The 15,022-nt window shown below is 61.1% G+C and overlaps 1 protein-coding gene across 1 annotated transcript in view; it reads left to right on the plus strand.

Moving 5' to 3' along the window:
• The first annotated feature begins 3,647 nt into the window (after positions 1–3,647).
• The window catches only part of SH2B2 (SH2B adaptor protein 2), a 31,186-nt gene continuing 19,811 nt past the window's right edge, over positions 3,648–15,022 (plus strand). Inside the window, exons 1-2 of the mRNA XM_054166447.1 lie at positions 3,648–3,767; positions 13,562–14,449. Of these exons, the coding sequence (XP_054022422.1) occupies positions 13,589–14,449 (861 nt within the window). The 5' untranslated portion in view covers positions 3,648–3,767; positions 13,562–13,588. The remainder of the gene's footprint in view (positions 3,768–13,561; positions 14,450–15,022) is intronic.

Genomic DNA, 15,022 nt, shown 5'->3' on the forward strand with positions numbered 1-15,022 from the left:
ATGGCACAGGCAGGGCATCAGCCTTGTCTGCCAACCCCATGGCATGCAGCTCCCAGCCCTGCTGGCGATCGATAGCGAAAGCAATGAAACCCTTAATGAAATCCAGCCCAGAGCACATTGATTGCTGTGTCTGCTTTAGAGCTGGCTATGAATGGGAGAGAGCTGCTGCAGGAGAGGCTGGGGAAGGGGCTGGGCTGCCTGGGAACACCACCAGTCCCTGCAGGGGGATGGCTGAACCTGATCTGTCTGGGCTCACCTGCACGGAGCAATGGGCTCCAGGCTCCTGCTGACCATTGATTCATCCCCAAAAGACCTTGGGAAGGGAAAACATCAGCAGGCAGAGGCAAGAAGGTGGGCACTGACCCAAATCAGTGATGGTGATACCAAGGAGAGAAGTCAGGGGCTTGTACCCTGAGCTCCCTTGCCCCTTGTTCCATGCTGCTGCCTAGAATGAAAAAAACCCAACTCAGCCCATCCCAAACCCAGCAAGGTTTAGGAAGCTGCTGTGGTCTTCTGCTGCAGGGGAAGGAAAGGAAAGGGAGCATCAGCATGTGGCAGCCCTACAGCCTGCCTCCACTCTCCTTCCTGCACCCTCTGAGTGCCCCACAGCAGCCTCTCACAGCCTCTCACACCTCACAGAATCCCAGAATGAAGGTTGGAAGAGACCTCTGGGGCTCACCCAGCCCAGCCCCTGCTCCACAGCACAATGCCCAGCACCACAATGCCCAGGGGGGGTTGGAAGCTCTCCACACCAGGACACTCCACAACCTCTCTGGCCAGCCTGCTCCAGGCCTCCAGCACCCTCACACCAAACAACTTTCTCCTCCTTTTCACATCCAACCTCCTGGGCTCCACTCTGTGCCCCTTGCTGCCCCTTGGCCTGGCCCTGGGCACCACTGAGCAGGGTCTGGCCCCAGCCTCTTGCCCCCCACAGCTCCTTTAGCCCTTGCTGAGCATTGCTCAGCTCCCCTCTGGGGCTGCTCTTCTGCAGGCTCTCAGCCCCAGGGCTCTCAGCCTTTGCTGCTCCCAGAGCTGCTCCAGGCCCCTCAGCAGCTCTGCAGCCTCCCCTGGACTCTCTCCAGCAGCTCTCTGTCCCTCTTGACCTGGGGAGCCCAGCACTGGACTCCAGTTGTGGCCTGTTCCCTGATCACACCTCCCAGGGTGGGATCATGGCCAGGAAACAGGAGAAATAAATAACCCCAGCAGCAAGTGCCCCCAACCCCACCCCCAGCCCTGCTGCTCTGCCCAGGCCAGGGCTCCTTCCTCCTGCCAACCTTTCTGCTTTTCTCTTTCGGTGGCTCACCCTTGCCCACTCCATGGGCACCCCACGTGGGGTCCCAGGTGGGGGTCCCTATGGATGTCCAGGTCTCAGCCCACCATAATGTGACCCCCATTAAATCAGTACTCTCCAGGCTTTGGCTCCCTGCTGTGGGGTGAGGCTTGGAAACCCCTCCTGACCCCCTTGGCAGAGGAAGGTGGGCACCATAAATGTGTCAGCAGGACACAAATGGTGACCCCCAACCCCCTGCCCACAGCCTGGGGCTGTGGAACATAAGGGGGGCACCCTGCCTGCCCCATCCTGTGCAGCAGCAATTGGGCTTTGGGGCTGGGAAATGGGGTGAGAAAAAGCTGCTCCCCCTTTTAGGGGGCATCTGGGGGAGGCTTGGGGTGCCCTCTGTGGGTTCAGGGTGCTCCTCGAGGGTTTGGGGTTCATCTGGGGCTCCCTCTGCAGATTTGGGGTGCCCCTGAGAATATGGGATGCCTTCTGCCGACTTAAGAGTGCCCTAGAGAGTTTTGGGGTGACCTTCAAGGATTTGGGGTGCTATCTAGGGATTTAGGGGTGCCCCCTGGGGGCTTCAAGGTGCTCCTTGCGGGGTTAGGTAACCCTCTGAGGATTTAGGGTGCCCTTAAAGCATTTAGGGAGCTCTCCAAGGATTTGGGGTGCTCCTCCACCGTTTGCAGGGTGCTCTGAGGACTTGGGGTGCCCACAGGGGTTCATAGTGCTCATTGAAGATCTGGGGTGCCCTCCGGGGCTTTGAAGTGCTCCCCGGGAATTTAGGACACCCTCCAAAGATTCGAGGTGCCCCCAGGGATTTGGGGTGCCCTCGGGTGCTGACGGTGCCTATTGAGGATGCAGGGCGCCCTCCGAGGAGGGGCGGGGAGGGGGCTGTGTCTCCCTCCAAGAATCCGGGGCGGCCTCGGGGTGCTTTCCGTGGCCATCGAGGCTTTGGGGTGCGCTCGGGGTGCCGCAGACGCCCCCAGCCGCGCCGGCGGTGGGGTGGGTGGGGAGGGATGAGCCTCCACCCTCGGCCCGCCGCTCCCCGCGGGGGGAGCCCGGCCCGGTGCGTGTCGCCCCGGCTGGGTCGGGCTGCAGGCAGGGGCGGGTGGGGGCGAGGGGGGCGCAGGGCTCCCCCGGCGGCCCCGGGCGGGGCCCTTTAAAGCGGCGGGCGGAGGGAGGGGCGGGAGGCGGTGTCGCCGGGCGGCGGGGGGCGGCCGGGCACTGCCGGCCCGGGGAGCCGCGCCGCGCCGAGCCGAACGGAGCTGAGCCGAGCCAAGCCGGGATCCGCGCCGAGCCGAGCCGAGCCGGGGTCCGAGCCCAGCTGAGTCGGGGTCCGAGCCGGGTTGCTCCGAACGGAGCCGAGCCGGGCTCCGCGCTGAGCCCAGCGGAGCCGAGCGGCGGGCCGGGTGAGCGCATCCCCCCGGTACCGGGTGGCGGCTGCCTTAGGCAACGGGGGAGGGGGGAGGTCCCTTGTTTTCCCGGTTATTCCCCCCCCTAACATCCCCCCCCTCTCCCCCCCCCACTTTAGGAGCGGACCCCCCCAGCCCGGGGGAGGGTCGCCGCTTGCAGCGGGATCGCAGAGCTCCCCTCACCACCCCCCGCCGCCGCCCCGGGGACGCTGGCCCCTGCAGCGGGGCGGAGCCGGGGGGGCTGCACCGGGCCGCCCCCTCCCTCCCCGAGATACCGGCCTGGAGCTTCGCACGGGCGGTCCGGGGGCTGCCGCCGCCCTCCAAGCCCCCCCACCGCACACACACACACACACACACACACACGCACGCCCCTCCATCCACCCCCGGCTGGCTCCTTCCCCCTCCCGGTGAGCATCGCCCCTCCGCCGGCCGGCCCCCAGCCGGGGTTGGGGGGTGCTGGGGCCGTCCCCGGGGGGTGCTGGGGTCGCTCCGGGCAGGCAGCGCTCCGGGGGCTGATGTCGCGCTGGGTCCCGGCTGGGTCCGGAGCGCCCCGGGCCGGCACGGCGGGGGGATGCTCCGGTTATTTAACCATCATTGTCTGCTCGGGCTTCGCGGGGGCTGCCCGCGGGGTTCTGAGGGCTCTCACCGCCCACCCTGCCAGCCGGCTCCTGCCAAAGGCAGGGCAGCACTGGTGCCGCCTGGGCACCCAGTGCCTGCGGTCCCCAAGGGGCTCTGGGGACAGCAGTGGGGCAGCTGCAGCTCCTGAGCTTCCTCCAGCCCTGCTGAGGCTGGGTTGCATCACACGAAGGCCTGTGGCAAGCAGAGGGACTTTCTCTGGGGTCCTTCTGCTTACTTCTGGTTTCTGCCGAGGTGGCTGCTTGGGCTCAAGCACAGCAGCCCCACCATGGCTGTGCTTGCCCCAGGGCTTGACCACGTCCAACTTTGCCTTCCAGGCCCCTCCAAGTCAGGCTGGTCCCTCAGCCCGGTGTGGAAATCCATCAGCTGAAGTCATGCACTTGACCTGGGAGAACCACCCTGCTGGCATCTCAGGGACCCTGTGAGCTGGAACGGGAGAGGAGGTAAACCACTCTGTCCACCCAGCCCCCTGCCTAGACCCCGTGGCCAGCCCTGCCACTGCTTCCTCGAGTGCTTCCCTCAGACCTCTCCTCCCTGGGGACGTTTGGTTGGCTGGCTGAGGGGTGGAGGAGGACCATGGGCTGCGTTTCTAAACAGGGATTGTGCTCTTACAGCACCCAGGCTCCTGGGGAACCCTTGGTCCTCCCAGCCTGGGGCTTCAGCCATTGTGGCTGCAGGGACAGGTGGCTGTGCCCTGCCAGGAGATGTGCTTAGATGGGATCAGGAGTGCTCTTGGACCTCCCCTCTTGCATATGGTGTTGCTTTTCCTGTCCATCACTGGAGCACTGCAGTGCAGCCCAGACTGGCCTCTGAATAGCTCACTTGTGAAAGAGCTGCATAGGCACAGAAGCACTGAATGGTTTGGGTTGGAAATGCCCTCCAGGATCAGCCCCACTGCCAGCCCAGCACCACCATGGCCCCAGGTGCCATGGCTACACCTTTCTGGAACACCTGCAGGCTCCACCACCTCCCTGGGCAGCCTGTGCCAACCCCTCACCACTCTTGCAGCAGGGAAAGTTTTCCTCATGTCCAACCTAAGCCTCCCCTGGCACAGTTTCAGGCCATTTCCTCTCCTTCTATCACCTGATCCTAGGGAGCAGAGCCCAGCCCCCACCTGGCTCCAGCCTCCTCTCAGGGAGCTGCAGAGAGCAATGAGGTCTCCCTCAGCCTCCTCTGCTCCAGACCAAACACCCCCAGCTCCCTCAGCTGCTCCTCCCCACCCCTGTTCTCCAGACCCTTCCCCAGCTTCCTTGCCCTTCTCTGGGCCAGCTCCTCAATGTCTGTCTTGGAATGAGAGGCCCAAAACTGAACCCAGAACTCAAGCTGTGGCATGCCCAGTGCCCATTCCAGGGGCACAATCCCTGCCCTGTCCTGCTGGCCACACCACTGCTGCTCCAGGCCAGGCTGCTGGTGACCTTCTTGGCCACCTGGGCACCCCTTGGCTCATCTTCAGCTGCTGTCAACCAACACCATCAGATCCTTTCCAGTCACTCTGCCCCCATCCTGGGGCATTCCTGGGGTTGCTGTGACCCAGATGCAGAGAGATTTGTGCTGAGCTAGTGCAGCCTGTTGCTGTTCCTGAGGAGGGTTTGCCTGCCCACGTCTCCTGTCTCACTCCAAAGGGACCATTTCCCCCTGTGCCACTGAGTGACACAAGTCAGTCCCACAGGGGGCTGCAGAGTGGAGCTTCCCCTGTCCTGGCCTGGGCAAGGCTCTGGGGTGACAGCTGCCTCCTTCCTTCAGTGTGAGCCCCTGGGGTGGCTCAGGCTCGCTGTGGTTGCTTGGCTGCAGGGTTACCTCTTAGAGCTGCTCCTCCTGACCATCAGGTTGCCTCCTTTCCTGGGCTGCTCTGAGCATCTCTCACACACCCTCATGGCAGGGGGGGCATTGTCCAACCTCCTCTTGTCCTTCCTCCTTGGAGGTAAATCACCCATCTCTTCAAGATGAGGATGTTGCTGGTTAATGCTCTTCCTCTTCCTCCTCCTCCTCCTCCTCCTCTTGCTTTCCCCCTGGCAGGCAGAGAAACCTGATGATGGTTGCACATCTGCTGCTGCTGAATCAGGCTGCCTGGGATGCCCTGGGGCAATGCTGCCTTCCCTGCTCTGCAGCCCAAGGCCCAGCAGGGCTGCTCCTGGCAGCCTCCTCTCGGTGCCCTCGCTTGCCCTTGGCCCACTTCCCTGACCCTGGATGCCAGTGAGGTGGTGGGATAAGGGTTGGAGACTTGTGCCTGGCTCAGTGCTCTGCTTCCTTGTGTGGAGGGAAACTGGGAACGCTGTGGGGAGTGCCTGGTGTGCTTCCAGGCTTCAATCCCAGCTGGCTCCATGGCAGCAGAGGGGAGGAAAGGTTGTCCCTAAATGGAAACCTGCTTCCCAGACCTGATTTCCTGTTCAAGGGAAAGCCAGAAGGGCTTGGAGAATCTGCCTGCTGCTGGATGCAGCATCCAGGCTTGGGGTGAGACTCAGTGCTGCAGCCATCAGTGCCTGCAGGCCAAGCTGTGGAGGGGGGGTCAGGAGAGGGACCTGGTGTGCATCTGTACCAGGGTCCCTTCAGGAAGATGAGAGCAGGTTTGTGCCCTGCTGCACTGGGTCCTGGCAGCATTTGGCATGCAAGCAGCATCCTGGCCTGGATCAGCAATGGTGTGGCCAGCAGGAGCAGGGCAGGGATTGTCCCCCTGAACTGGGCACTGGTGAGACCACATCTCAAATCCTAGGTTCAGTTTTGGGCCTCTCATTCCAAGCAAGACATTGAGGAGCTGGTCCAGAGAAGGGCAAGGAAGCTGGAGAAGGGTCTGGAGAACAGGGCTGGGGAGGAGCAGCTGAGGGAGCTGGGGGTGTTTGGTCTGGAGAAGAGGAGGCTGAGGGAGACCTCATTGCTCTCTGCAGCTCCCTGAGAGGAGGCTGGAGCCAGGTGGGGGTTGGGCTCTTCTTCCAAAGAACACCTGATGGGATGAGAGGAAATGGCTCCCAAGTTGCCCCAGGGGAGGTTTAGGTTGGCCTGAGGAACAATTTCTTCCCCTTGAGGGTTGTCAGGGCCTGGCCCAGGCTGCCCAGGGCAGTGGTGGTGCCCCTGTGCTTGCAGGGGTTTCAAGGCCTTGTAGATGTGGTTCTGAAGGACATGGGCTGGTGGTGACCTGGCAGTGCAGGGCTGGACTCAGGGATCTCAGAGGTCTTTTCCAACCAAAACAGTTCTGTGGCTCTAATGAGAGAGGCAGAAGCAGGGCAGAGCCCTGGCCAGGAGCCCTGGGGAAGGAGAGCTGGCTGAGAAGTTGGGCACAGCCTGTCCATCCCTCCTCTGTGCCTGTGGCCAGCACAAAGCTCTGCCTGCCTGGGAGCTCCGCTGCACCGGAGAGGGCAAAGAGCTGTTGGAGGTTGGCTCCTGCAGCCAGGAGCGGCTGCCGGGGCTGGCTGGGGCTGGAGGGGGGGCTTTCAAAGCCCACTGGAATTTTTATGAGTTGTTTTGCTTAATGCACCACTTAAGCAATTAGCAGTGATTGTAGCAGCCCTGGTAGCAGTTGGTAGAGTTGGGTTTCCCGGGCTGGGCTAGCGTGAGGCAGCAGTGGAACAGCAGCGCCGGAGCTGCAGAGGAAACAGAAACACCGTCGGGGAATCTCACCCGGACCTGGGTAACCTTATCCCCTCCTCAGGATCTGCTGTAATTGAAAAACCACCCTGGGGGCTTCTCTGCCCTAACAAAAGGGATCCCCAGGCTGGAGGCAGAGCCGTGGCTGCGCTGTGCCCCCAGCAGGATGCACCGCCCCGGGCATCCTGTGCCGCCGACCCTCGCACCTTGCCCTCCAGAACCACCCCAGGAGCCCCTGGGGGTGTGCAGGGCAGGAGTGATCTCTCTGCACTTGCTTTGGGAGCTGCAGTTGGGTTTATGTCAAGGAGGCTTTTCCCTTGAGTCCCCTGAGGGCTGAGGTGGGAGCCCTCTGGAGCGTGTCCAGAACAGGACAGTAATGCTGGTGAGGGGTCCTGGGCACAGGTCCTGTGAGGAGCAGCTGAGGATCTGGGGTTGTTCAGCCTGGAGCAAAGGAGGCTGAGACCTCATTGTTCTCTACAACTCCCTGAGAGGAGGCTGGAGCCAGATGGGGACTGGGCTCTTCTCCCAGGTAACAAGTGACAGGATGAGAGGAAATGGCCTTAAGTTGCCCCAGGGGAGGTTCAGGTTGCATGGAGGAAAAATCCCTTCACAGGAAGGGCCATCAGGCTGCCCAGGGAGGTGGTGGAGTCCCCATCCCTGGAGGTGTTTAAAAGCTGTTTGGATGAGGAGCTTAGGGCCATGGTCTAAGAGATGTGCCCAGGGAGCTGTTGGGTTATGGTTGGACTCGATGGTCTTGGGGTCTTTTCCAGCCAGGCAGTGGTGTGGTGCTGTGAGCTCCAGGGGCAGCCAGGGGCAGCTGGTGAGCAGCTCCATCTCCTGACATTTGGCATGGCCAGGAAGGGTCTGCCCAAGGTTCCAGGTCAGCAGTTAATGAGTAACCTGTGTGTGTGTGACATGTGGCACCAGCTGTGGTCCGTGGGGGTGGATATCAAAGAGCTTTACAAGGGTGGGAAGCCAGCAGGAGGAGGAGGATTTTGTTGTGGGCTGAGGGGGGAAGGAGATGTAGGCTTAGTGAGGGAAATGTGAGATTGCTTGGATAGGGTCAGGGCTTCAGCCACTGCTCTTGGGAGGCTCTGCTATTGTGGGGGTTAAGAATAGCCTTTGGATGGGAAGCTCCAGCTGGAGATGGGCAGGTGAGGTGGCACTGGAGGGAGAGAGAAGAGACAACAGCCTCTAAGCTCCTTACCAAGCCCTCTGTAATTCATTTCTCTGATCTTTACTTCTAGTAATTCAAGCAGCAGCCAACTGTTGGCCATTGGGGGGTGGCCTCTGGTTCATTTGCATCAGACTGCCTCTGAGCCCCAGGCTGCAGTCATGATGCCCACCCACAGTGATGCCTTGCAGAGCACCTCATTGCTGCAGCCTTAGGCCCCCTCCTTGTGGCTCAGGTTAGAATCCCAGAATCCCAGCATGGAGAGGTTGGAAGGGAGCTCTGGAGATCATCCAGGCCAGGCCCTGCTCCAGCAGGGCACCCACAGCAGCTTGTCCAGCACCACAATGCCCAGGGGGGGTTGGAAGCTCTCCACACCAGGACACTCCACAACCTCTCTGGGCAGCCTGCTCCAGGCCTCCAGCACCCTCACAACAAACAACTTTCTCCTCCTCTTCACATCCAACCTCCTGGGCTCCACTCTGTGCCCCTTGCTGCCCCTTGTGCTGTCCCTGGGCACCACTCAGCAGAGTCTGGCCCCAGCCTCTTGCCCCCCACAGCTCCTTTAGCTCTTGCTGAGCATTGCTCAGCTCCCCTCTGGGGCTGCTCTTCTGCAGGCTTTCAGCCCCAGGGCTCTCAGCCTTTGCTCCTGCCAGAGCTGCTCCAGGCCCCTCAGCAGCTCTGCAGCCTCCCCTGGACTCTCTCCAGCACTTCTCTGTCCCTCTTAAAGTGGGGAACCCAGAACTAGATGCAGGACTCCAGATGTGGCTTCCTTAGGGCAGAGTTCAGGGGGAGAAAAGGACTCCTCAGATCCCATGCTGGTGTGCCCAGATCAGCAGCATGCTGAGAAGCTTGAGTGATGCTCCAGCCCCACTCACAGGCTGGCACCTTGGCTCCTGGCAAGCTGGATGGAGTTCCTCAGGGAAGAGGTTAGCTCTTATCTGTTAGCTTGTCCTTGGTTTCTAGCAGCTGTCAGCACAGGAGGTAAGAGATGTGCTTTGGAGGGGGTTTGGAGGAGAAGGAGGAAAACAACCCTGTGACATGAGGTTGCTCAGAGCAGTGGGAAATGGAGAAAGACTTCGTTGTTGCTGGGGAATTGCCATGGAGCTGAGCTCTGCCTGGCTGATCACAGCAGACTGGCTGCAGGTGAGAGTGTCTGTGGCCCACATCCCAGCCAGGTGCCCAGCACAGGGTGAGCAGTGCTGAGCTGGAGGCTCACTCTCTCAGTCAGCAGCAGGGCTGGAGCTGCATTCAATCCACATCCATTTGGATGTGGCCCCTGGGTCCTGGTCTGTTTGCAGCTGCTGTGGTTCCTGTGGGGTTGGCACTGAGATGTAGGGTGGGGGTGTCACACACAGAGCTGTGTGCCACACGTGCCAGAGGAGGGAAAAGGGGCATTTGGTGCCCATTTCATCTTCTGAAGGCATCTCCCTGTAGCAGCTGTGCCTCAAAACCCTGACCTGGAGAAGGGCCATGCACCACTGCTGGGGGCTTTGGGGGCATCTGCTTGAAGAGCTGCTCCAGCCAAGGCTGGGCTGCAGGAATCCCTCATCTGGCACCAGAAACAGACCTGAGAGGCCTTTTCACTTGGCATGAGTGGTTCCTAGGCTGCAGGTGACAGAAGGACCCTGTAGGGCATCTGGGCAGGGAGTCAAAGCATGCATTTAACAGGGCATTGGTTCAAGGGAGGTGGTTTGACCATGAGATCTGAGGCCAAGCTGCTGCTGAATTCATGTTTCAGTGGGATGGACAAGGAGTGAGAGGAGCAAGGATTGCTGATTGCTTCTCTTGGAATTTCTGCCTGAGCCAGGCAGCTGCTCTGCTTTAAGGCCTGCAGGGCATCAACAGTACTTGGAACAAGCAGCTTCTCCCACCCCAGGGCTGCGGTGGGGCTGGAGGGATGTGTCTCACACTGGGGCAGAGAGCTTCTGCCTTTTTTGCCCTACCTCTTTCACTTCCTCACCTCAGCCTCTGTGTCTGGCTAAAGTTCTGATGGGTCTTGAGGGTTTGGATCCTTTTCAGCCCCTGGAGATGCCAAGGGAGGCTCCAGGAGGAGGACACTTGGCCTTTGCACGCTTCGGGTGTCTGCTGCGGAGCATCAGCTCCGTGGCTGCCGCATCCCCCTCCCCTTTGGGCCTGCTCAGATGATGTGATCAGCTCTGAGCCCCCTGTGCTGCTCTCCCTGCCCTGCCATTCCCAGGGACCCTCCCCAGCCTGGCTTTCATTTTGCTTTCCCCATCTGCCCAGGGCAGGCAGAGCCTCGGGACGGCGCTGCCAGGGGCCAGGCTGCGCCGGGCGCTGCCAGAGGGCTGCCAGCCCGCCGGGAGCGGCAGCTGGCTGCTGCCAGGGGGTGGGGAGGTGTCACCTTGCCCCGGGGATCTCCCCTGGCCTGGCAGGCTGAGGTCAGGCTCTGTTCTGGGGGAGCAGGTGCCTGGATTTCCTCAGGCCATTCCCAGGGGATTGCCAGCTGGGGCTCTGAGTGGCATCGATCTTGCTGGAAACTGAGCAGCCTGCTGGGCTGGGACAGCCAGGAACGGGCTGGGCACCTCCTCCCCTGTCAGCAAGGGCTTCACACACACCTTTCTCCCTCCCCTGCCTTCCCTCCATCCTGGCCAGGCCCACAGCTGGCCCCAGGGGCATTCCTCATGGGCTCACCTCTCACAGCCTGCCTCAGACAGGATCCTTCTCTGAATCTCACAGATTCACAGAATGCATCAGGTTGGAAGGGAGCCTTGGAGTTCATCTTCTTCAAGCCCCCTGCAGTCAGCAGGGACATCTCCAACCAGAGCAGGCTGCACAGGGACACAGCAAGTTTGGTCCTGAATGTCTCCACAGCCTCCCTGAGCAACCTGTGCCAGAGTCTCCCCAGCCTCAATGCAAAGAATCTCTTCCTCATCTCCAGTCTCAGTCTCCCCCCTCCCAGCTCAAAGCCATTGTTCCTCATCCTGGCACTCTCAGCCCTTGTCCAAAGTCCCTCCCCAGCTCTCCTGGAGCCCCTTTAGGTACTGGAAGGTTGCTCTGAGGTCTCCCTGGAGCCATCTCTTCTCCAGGCTGAACAGCCCCAGCTCTCCCAGCCTGTCCTCACAGAGGAGGTTCTCCAGCCTCTGACCATGGCCATGACCTCCTCTGGATGCTCTCCAGCAGGTGCATGTCCTTCATTTTGGCTTGCTTCAGCCCAGCCTGGCTGTGCTGGGCCCAGCAGAAGGAGCAGATCTCTTTGTTAGGGTTGCTTCCTAGCCCTGGGGGCTAGCACTGGGCTGGCCCTTCTGGCTACCCCATGCCCATGTGGCTGGTCCAGGTTCTTGACACCTGTTGGTTCCTCCCCACATCTCTGGTTCAGCAAATCCTGGTGGCTTGGTCCCAGACTCCTGCTTCATCAGACTTGGGTCTGGGTGGGTTTTTTTAGTGGTCTCTTGCACTTCTGCTGACAGCTGAAACCTCATTTCTCTTTGAGGTCAGTGGCTGCCTTCAGCTCTCAGCTCTCCCTCCTCAGCACACAGCAGCATGGCTCTTGGAAGGTGGCTGCCAGCAGCTGCCTCTCGCCTGCCAGCCCACCCTGGCTTTCCACTTGGCTGATCCCCAGCAGTCCTTCCTCCTTCCTTCCTTCCTTCCTTCCTTTTTAAACCTTGACTTGCTTGGCTTGCAGTGGCAGCAGAGCACAGCTCTGCCCCAGGGGGTGTGTGGGGGCTGGTGGGGGTGGGTTAGGAGCCCATCATCACCAGCCTGGGCTCGTGGCTGCAGCTTCCCTTTGGCCACAAAGCTTCTCCCTTTCCCCATCCTGCTGTCTGTCCTCTCATGTAAGCCAGGCCAGGGACTCAAGGCTGTGTCCTGGAGCCAGATCCTTCTGCTGGCCCCTTTGGGGACAGTCTCATCTCAGCTGGTGCCCAGGGACAGGACAAGGGGCAATGGACACAAACTGGAATGCAGCAAGTTCTGTCTGAACATGAGGAGAAGCTTCTGTAGTGTGAGGCTGCTGGGGCCCTGGAGCAGGCTGCCCAGAGAGGTTGTGGAGTCTCCTGCTCTGGAGAGATTCCAACTGGATGCCATCCTGTGCAGCTTGCTCCAAGTGCCCCTGCTTTAGCAGGGGGTTGGTCAGGATGATCTCCAGAGGTCTCTTCAAAGCCCTAACATGATTCTGTTTTTCCAAGGGGATCATAGAATCATGGAATGGGTTGGATGGGACCTTAAAGTTCAGCCAGCTCCAGCCCCCTGCCATGGGCAGGGACACCTCCCACCAGCACAGCTTGCTCAGGGCCTCATCCAGCCTGGCCTTGAATACCTCCAGGCAGGAGGCAGCCACAGCCTCCCTGGGCAGCCTGTGCTAGTGTCTCACCTCCCTCATGGGGAAGAACTTCCTCCTGATGTTCAACCTAAATCTGCCCTGCTCTGACTTCAACCCCCTGCCCCTCACCCCATCACCACAGGCCCTTCTAACAAGTCCTTCTCCAGCTTTCCTGTAGCCCCTTCAGGATCTGGCTCCTTCAGGAGGTGCCAGGAGCTCAACACAGCCCTGGCTGAGCTGGGCTGACAGCAGCTGGCCCTTGCTGTCCCCAGAGCAGTGGCAGATTTGCTGCTGGTTTTCACCTGGAATTGATTTTGCTGCTGGCTGTGAGCTGAGCAAGTAGGGCAGTGCTGCTGATGGGGGGAGCAGAGGCACCCTGGATAAAAGCAAATCCACATGGATCAGTGGAGCCTGCTCCCTGCAGGAGTCAGGTGAATACCTGCCAGGGTGGGTGTCAGGGCCCTGATGGCTCTGCAGTCTTGGGGGGCTGCCCCCAGCCACCCCACCTGCTCCCAGCATTGGCTGTGGGGTCCCAGCCAGGGGTTCCCAGAGCTGCTGTGGGACTGGGGGTACAGCAGAGGGTTAATCATCCCCTCCCACACCACCTCCTCCTCCTCAGACCTGCCAGATGTGCCTGCTTGAGGCTTCCCTTTCATGAATTGGCCTTTTAAAGTCTGTCATCCCCCTGCAGATGAAAGGAAGGTGCTGTGATGCCTCTGCCTGAGCCTGGCTGCCATGCCTGGGTGGAGAGGCTCTTGTCTGGGGGCTTCAGCTTGGGGTTTGAAGTGCCTTTTATTGGATTTTCCTTCTTATTTTCCCATGAGTGTCTCAGAGTCTGTTGCACCTTGCCTTGATAGCCTTCAGTTTCAGGTGCCAGGCTCCACTCCCTAGCGCCTGCTGTTGCTGGTGCATGAGATGGGGATGGAGCAGCACAGCAACTCCTTCCCACGGCGTTTGCCTTCGCTCTGGGGCTGCAAAGCTGCTCCTGCTCCGTGGGGGAGGGGGGTGATAAAATCATAGCATGGGTTGGGTTAGGAGGGACCTCCAGAGCTCATCCAGTCCAACCCCCTGCAGTCAGCAGGGACATCCTCCACTAGATCAGGCTGCCCAGAGCCCCGAGCTGCGGGTTGGTGAGGGGCCAGAGGCGGGCGGGGTGGGTGGCCCAGGTGCTCGCCCGGGCTGACGCTGCGCCCTTGCCCCCGCAGCCGGCCGGCAGGTGGAATGGGGCAGCCATGAACGGCGAGGCCCTGTGCCAGGAGCCCTCCTCCCCGCTCCCCGACTGGAGGGAGTTCTGCGAGCTGCACGCCCAGGCGGCCGCCGTCGACTTCGCCCAGAAGTTCTGCCAGTTCCTGAAGGAGAATCCTCACTACGACACCCCCGGGGCGGAGACCTCCTTCTCCCACCACTTCGCCGCCAACTTCCTGGACATCTTCAGCCTGGAGGTCAGCCGAGTCTTCGTCTCCGACTCCCCCACCAAGTACAACATCGTGCCCTTCGTGGGGCTGCAGAACTGCCACGTCCCCTACGGGCGGGAGCTCGCCCCGAGGAAGGAGGAGACCTCCAGCGAGTCCCTGGACAGCATGGAGGCGCCGCTGGGCGCCGGCCGCTACCTGAGCCCCGCGCAGCAGGCGCAGGCTCGCAAGGTCTCCTCCTACGGCCAGTCCCGCAGCTCCGAGGACGTCTCCATCCACGCCGCCGCCAAGCCCAAGTTCAAGAAGGGCTTCTCCCTGCGGAACATGAGCCTCTGCGTGGTGGACGGCATGAAGGAGATGTGGCACCGCAAGTCCTCCCCGGAGCCCGGCGCCGAGGCTGCCCCCGGCGGCCGCAGAGCCGAGAGGGAGCCCTGGCCGGCCGGGGGCAAGGAGCCCGCCGACCCCCGGGAGAAATGGACCCACAAGCTGCGCCTGGCCAAGGTGCCCTCGGCCAAGGTGGAGCTGGTGGACATCCAGAGGGAGGGGACCCTGCGCTACATGGTGGCCGACGACACGAACTGTGTGGGCAGCTCGCAGTGGCAGAAGTGCCGCCTGCTGCTGCGCAAGGCCGGCAAGGTGGAGGGGGAGAGGTTCCTGCTCGAGTTCTACGTCCCCCCGAAGGTGAGTCCTGCCTTCCCCTGCTGCATACACAGCTAAGCAGGTTGGAACAGACCTCACAGATCATCCAGTCCAGCCTCTCACCCAGCACCATCTGATCAATTAACCATGGCACCAAGAGCCTCATCCAGGCTCTTCCTAAACACCTCCAGGGATGGGGACTCCACCACCTCCCTGGGCAGCACATCCCAAGGGCCAATCTCTCTTGCTGGGAAGAATTTCTTCCTCACCTCCAGCCTAAACTTCCCCTGGCATACCTTGAGACTGTGTCCTCTTGTTCTGGTGCTGCTTGCCTGGGAGAAGAGACCAACCCCCACCTGGCTACAGCCTCCCTGCAGGGAGTTGCAGAGAGCAAGAAGGTCTCCCCTGAGCCTCCTCTTCTGCAGGCTAAGCAACCCCAGCTCCCTCAGCCTCTCCTCCCAGGGCTGTGCTCCAGACCCCTCCCCAGCTTTCTTGCCCTTCTCTGGACACCTTCCAGCATCTCAACATCTTTCCTGAACTGAGGAGCCCAGAACTGGACACAGGACTCCAGCTGTGGCCTAACCAGTGCTGAGCACAGGGCACAAGGACTTCCCT

The sequence above is a fragment of the Dryobates pubescens genome, chromosome 13 (genome assembly GCF_014839835.1).
Source record: "Dryobates pubescens isolate bDryPub1 chromosome 13, bDryPub1.pri, whole genome shotgun sequence".
NCBI lineage: Eukaryota > Metazoa > Chordata > Aves > Piciformes > Picidae > Dryobates > Dryobates pubescens.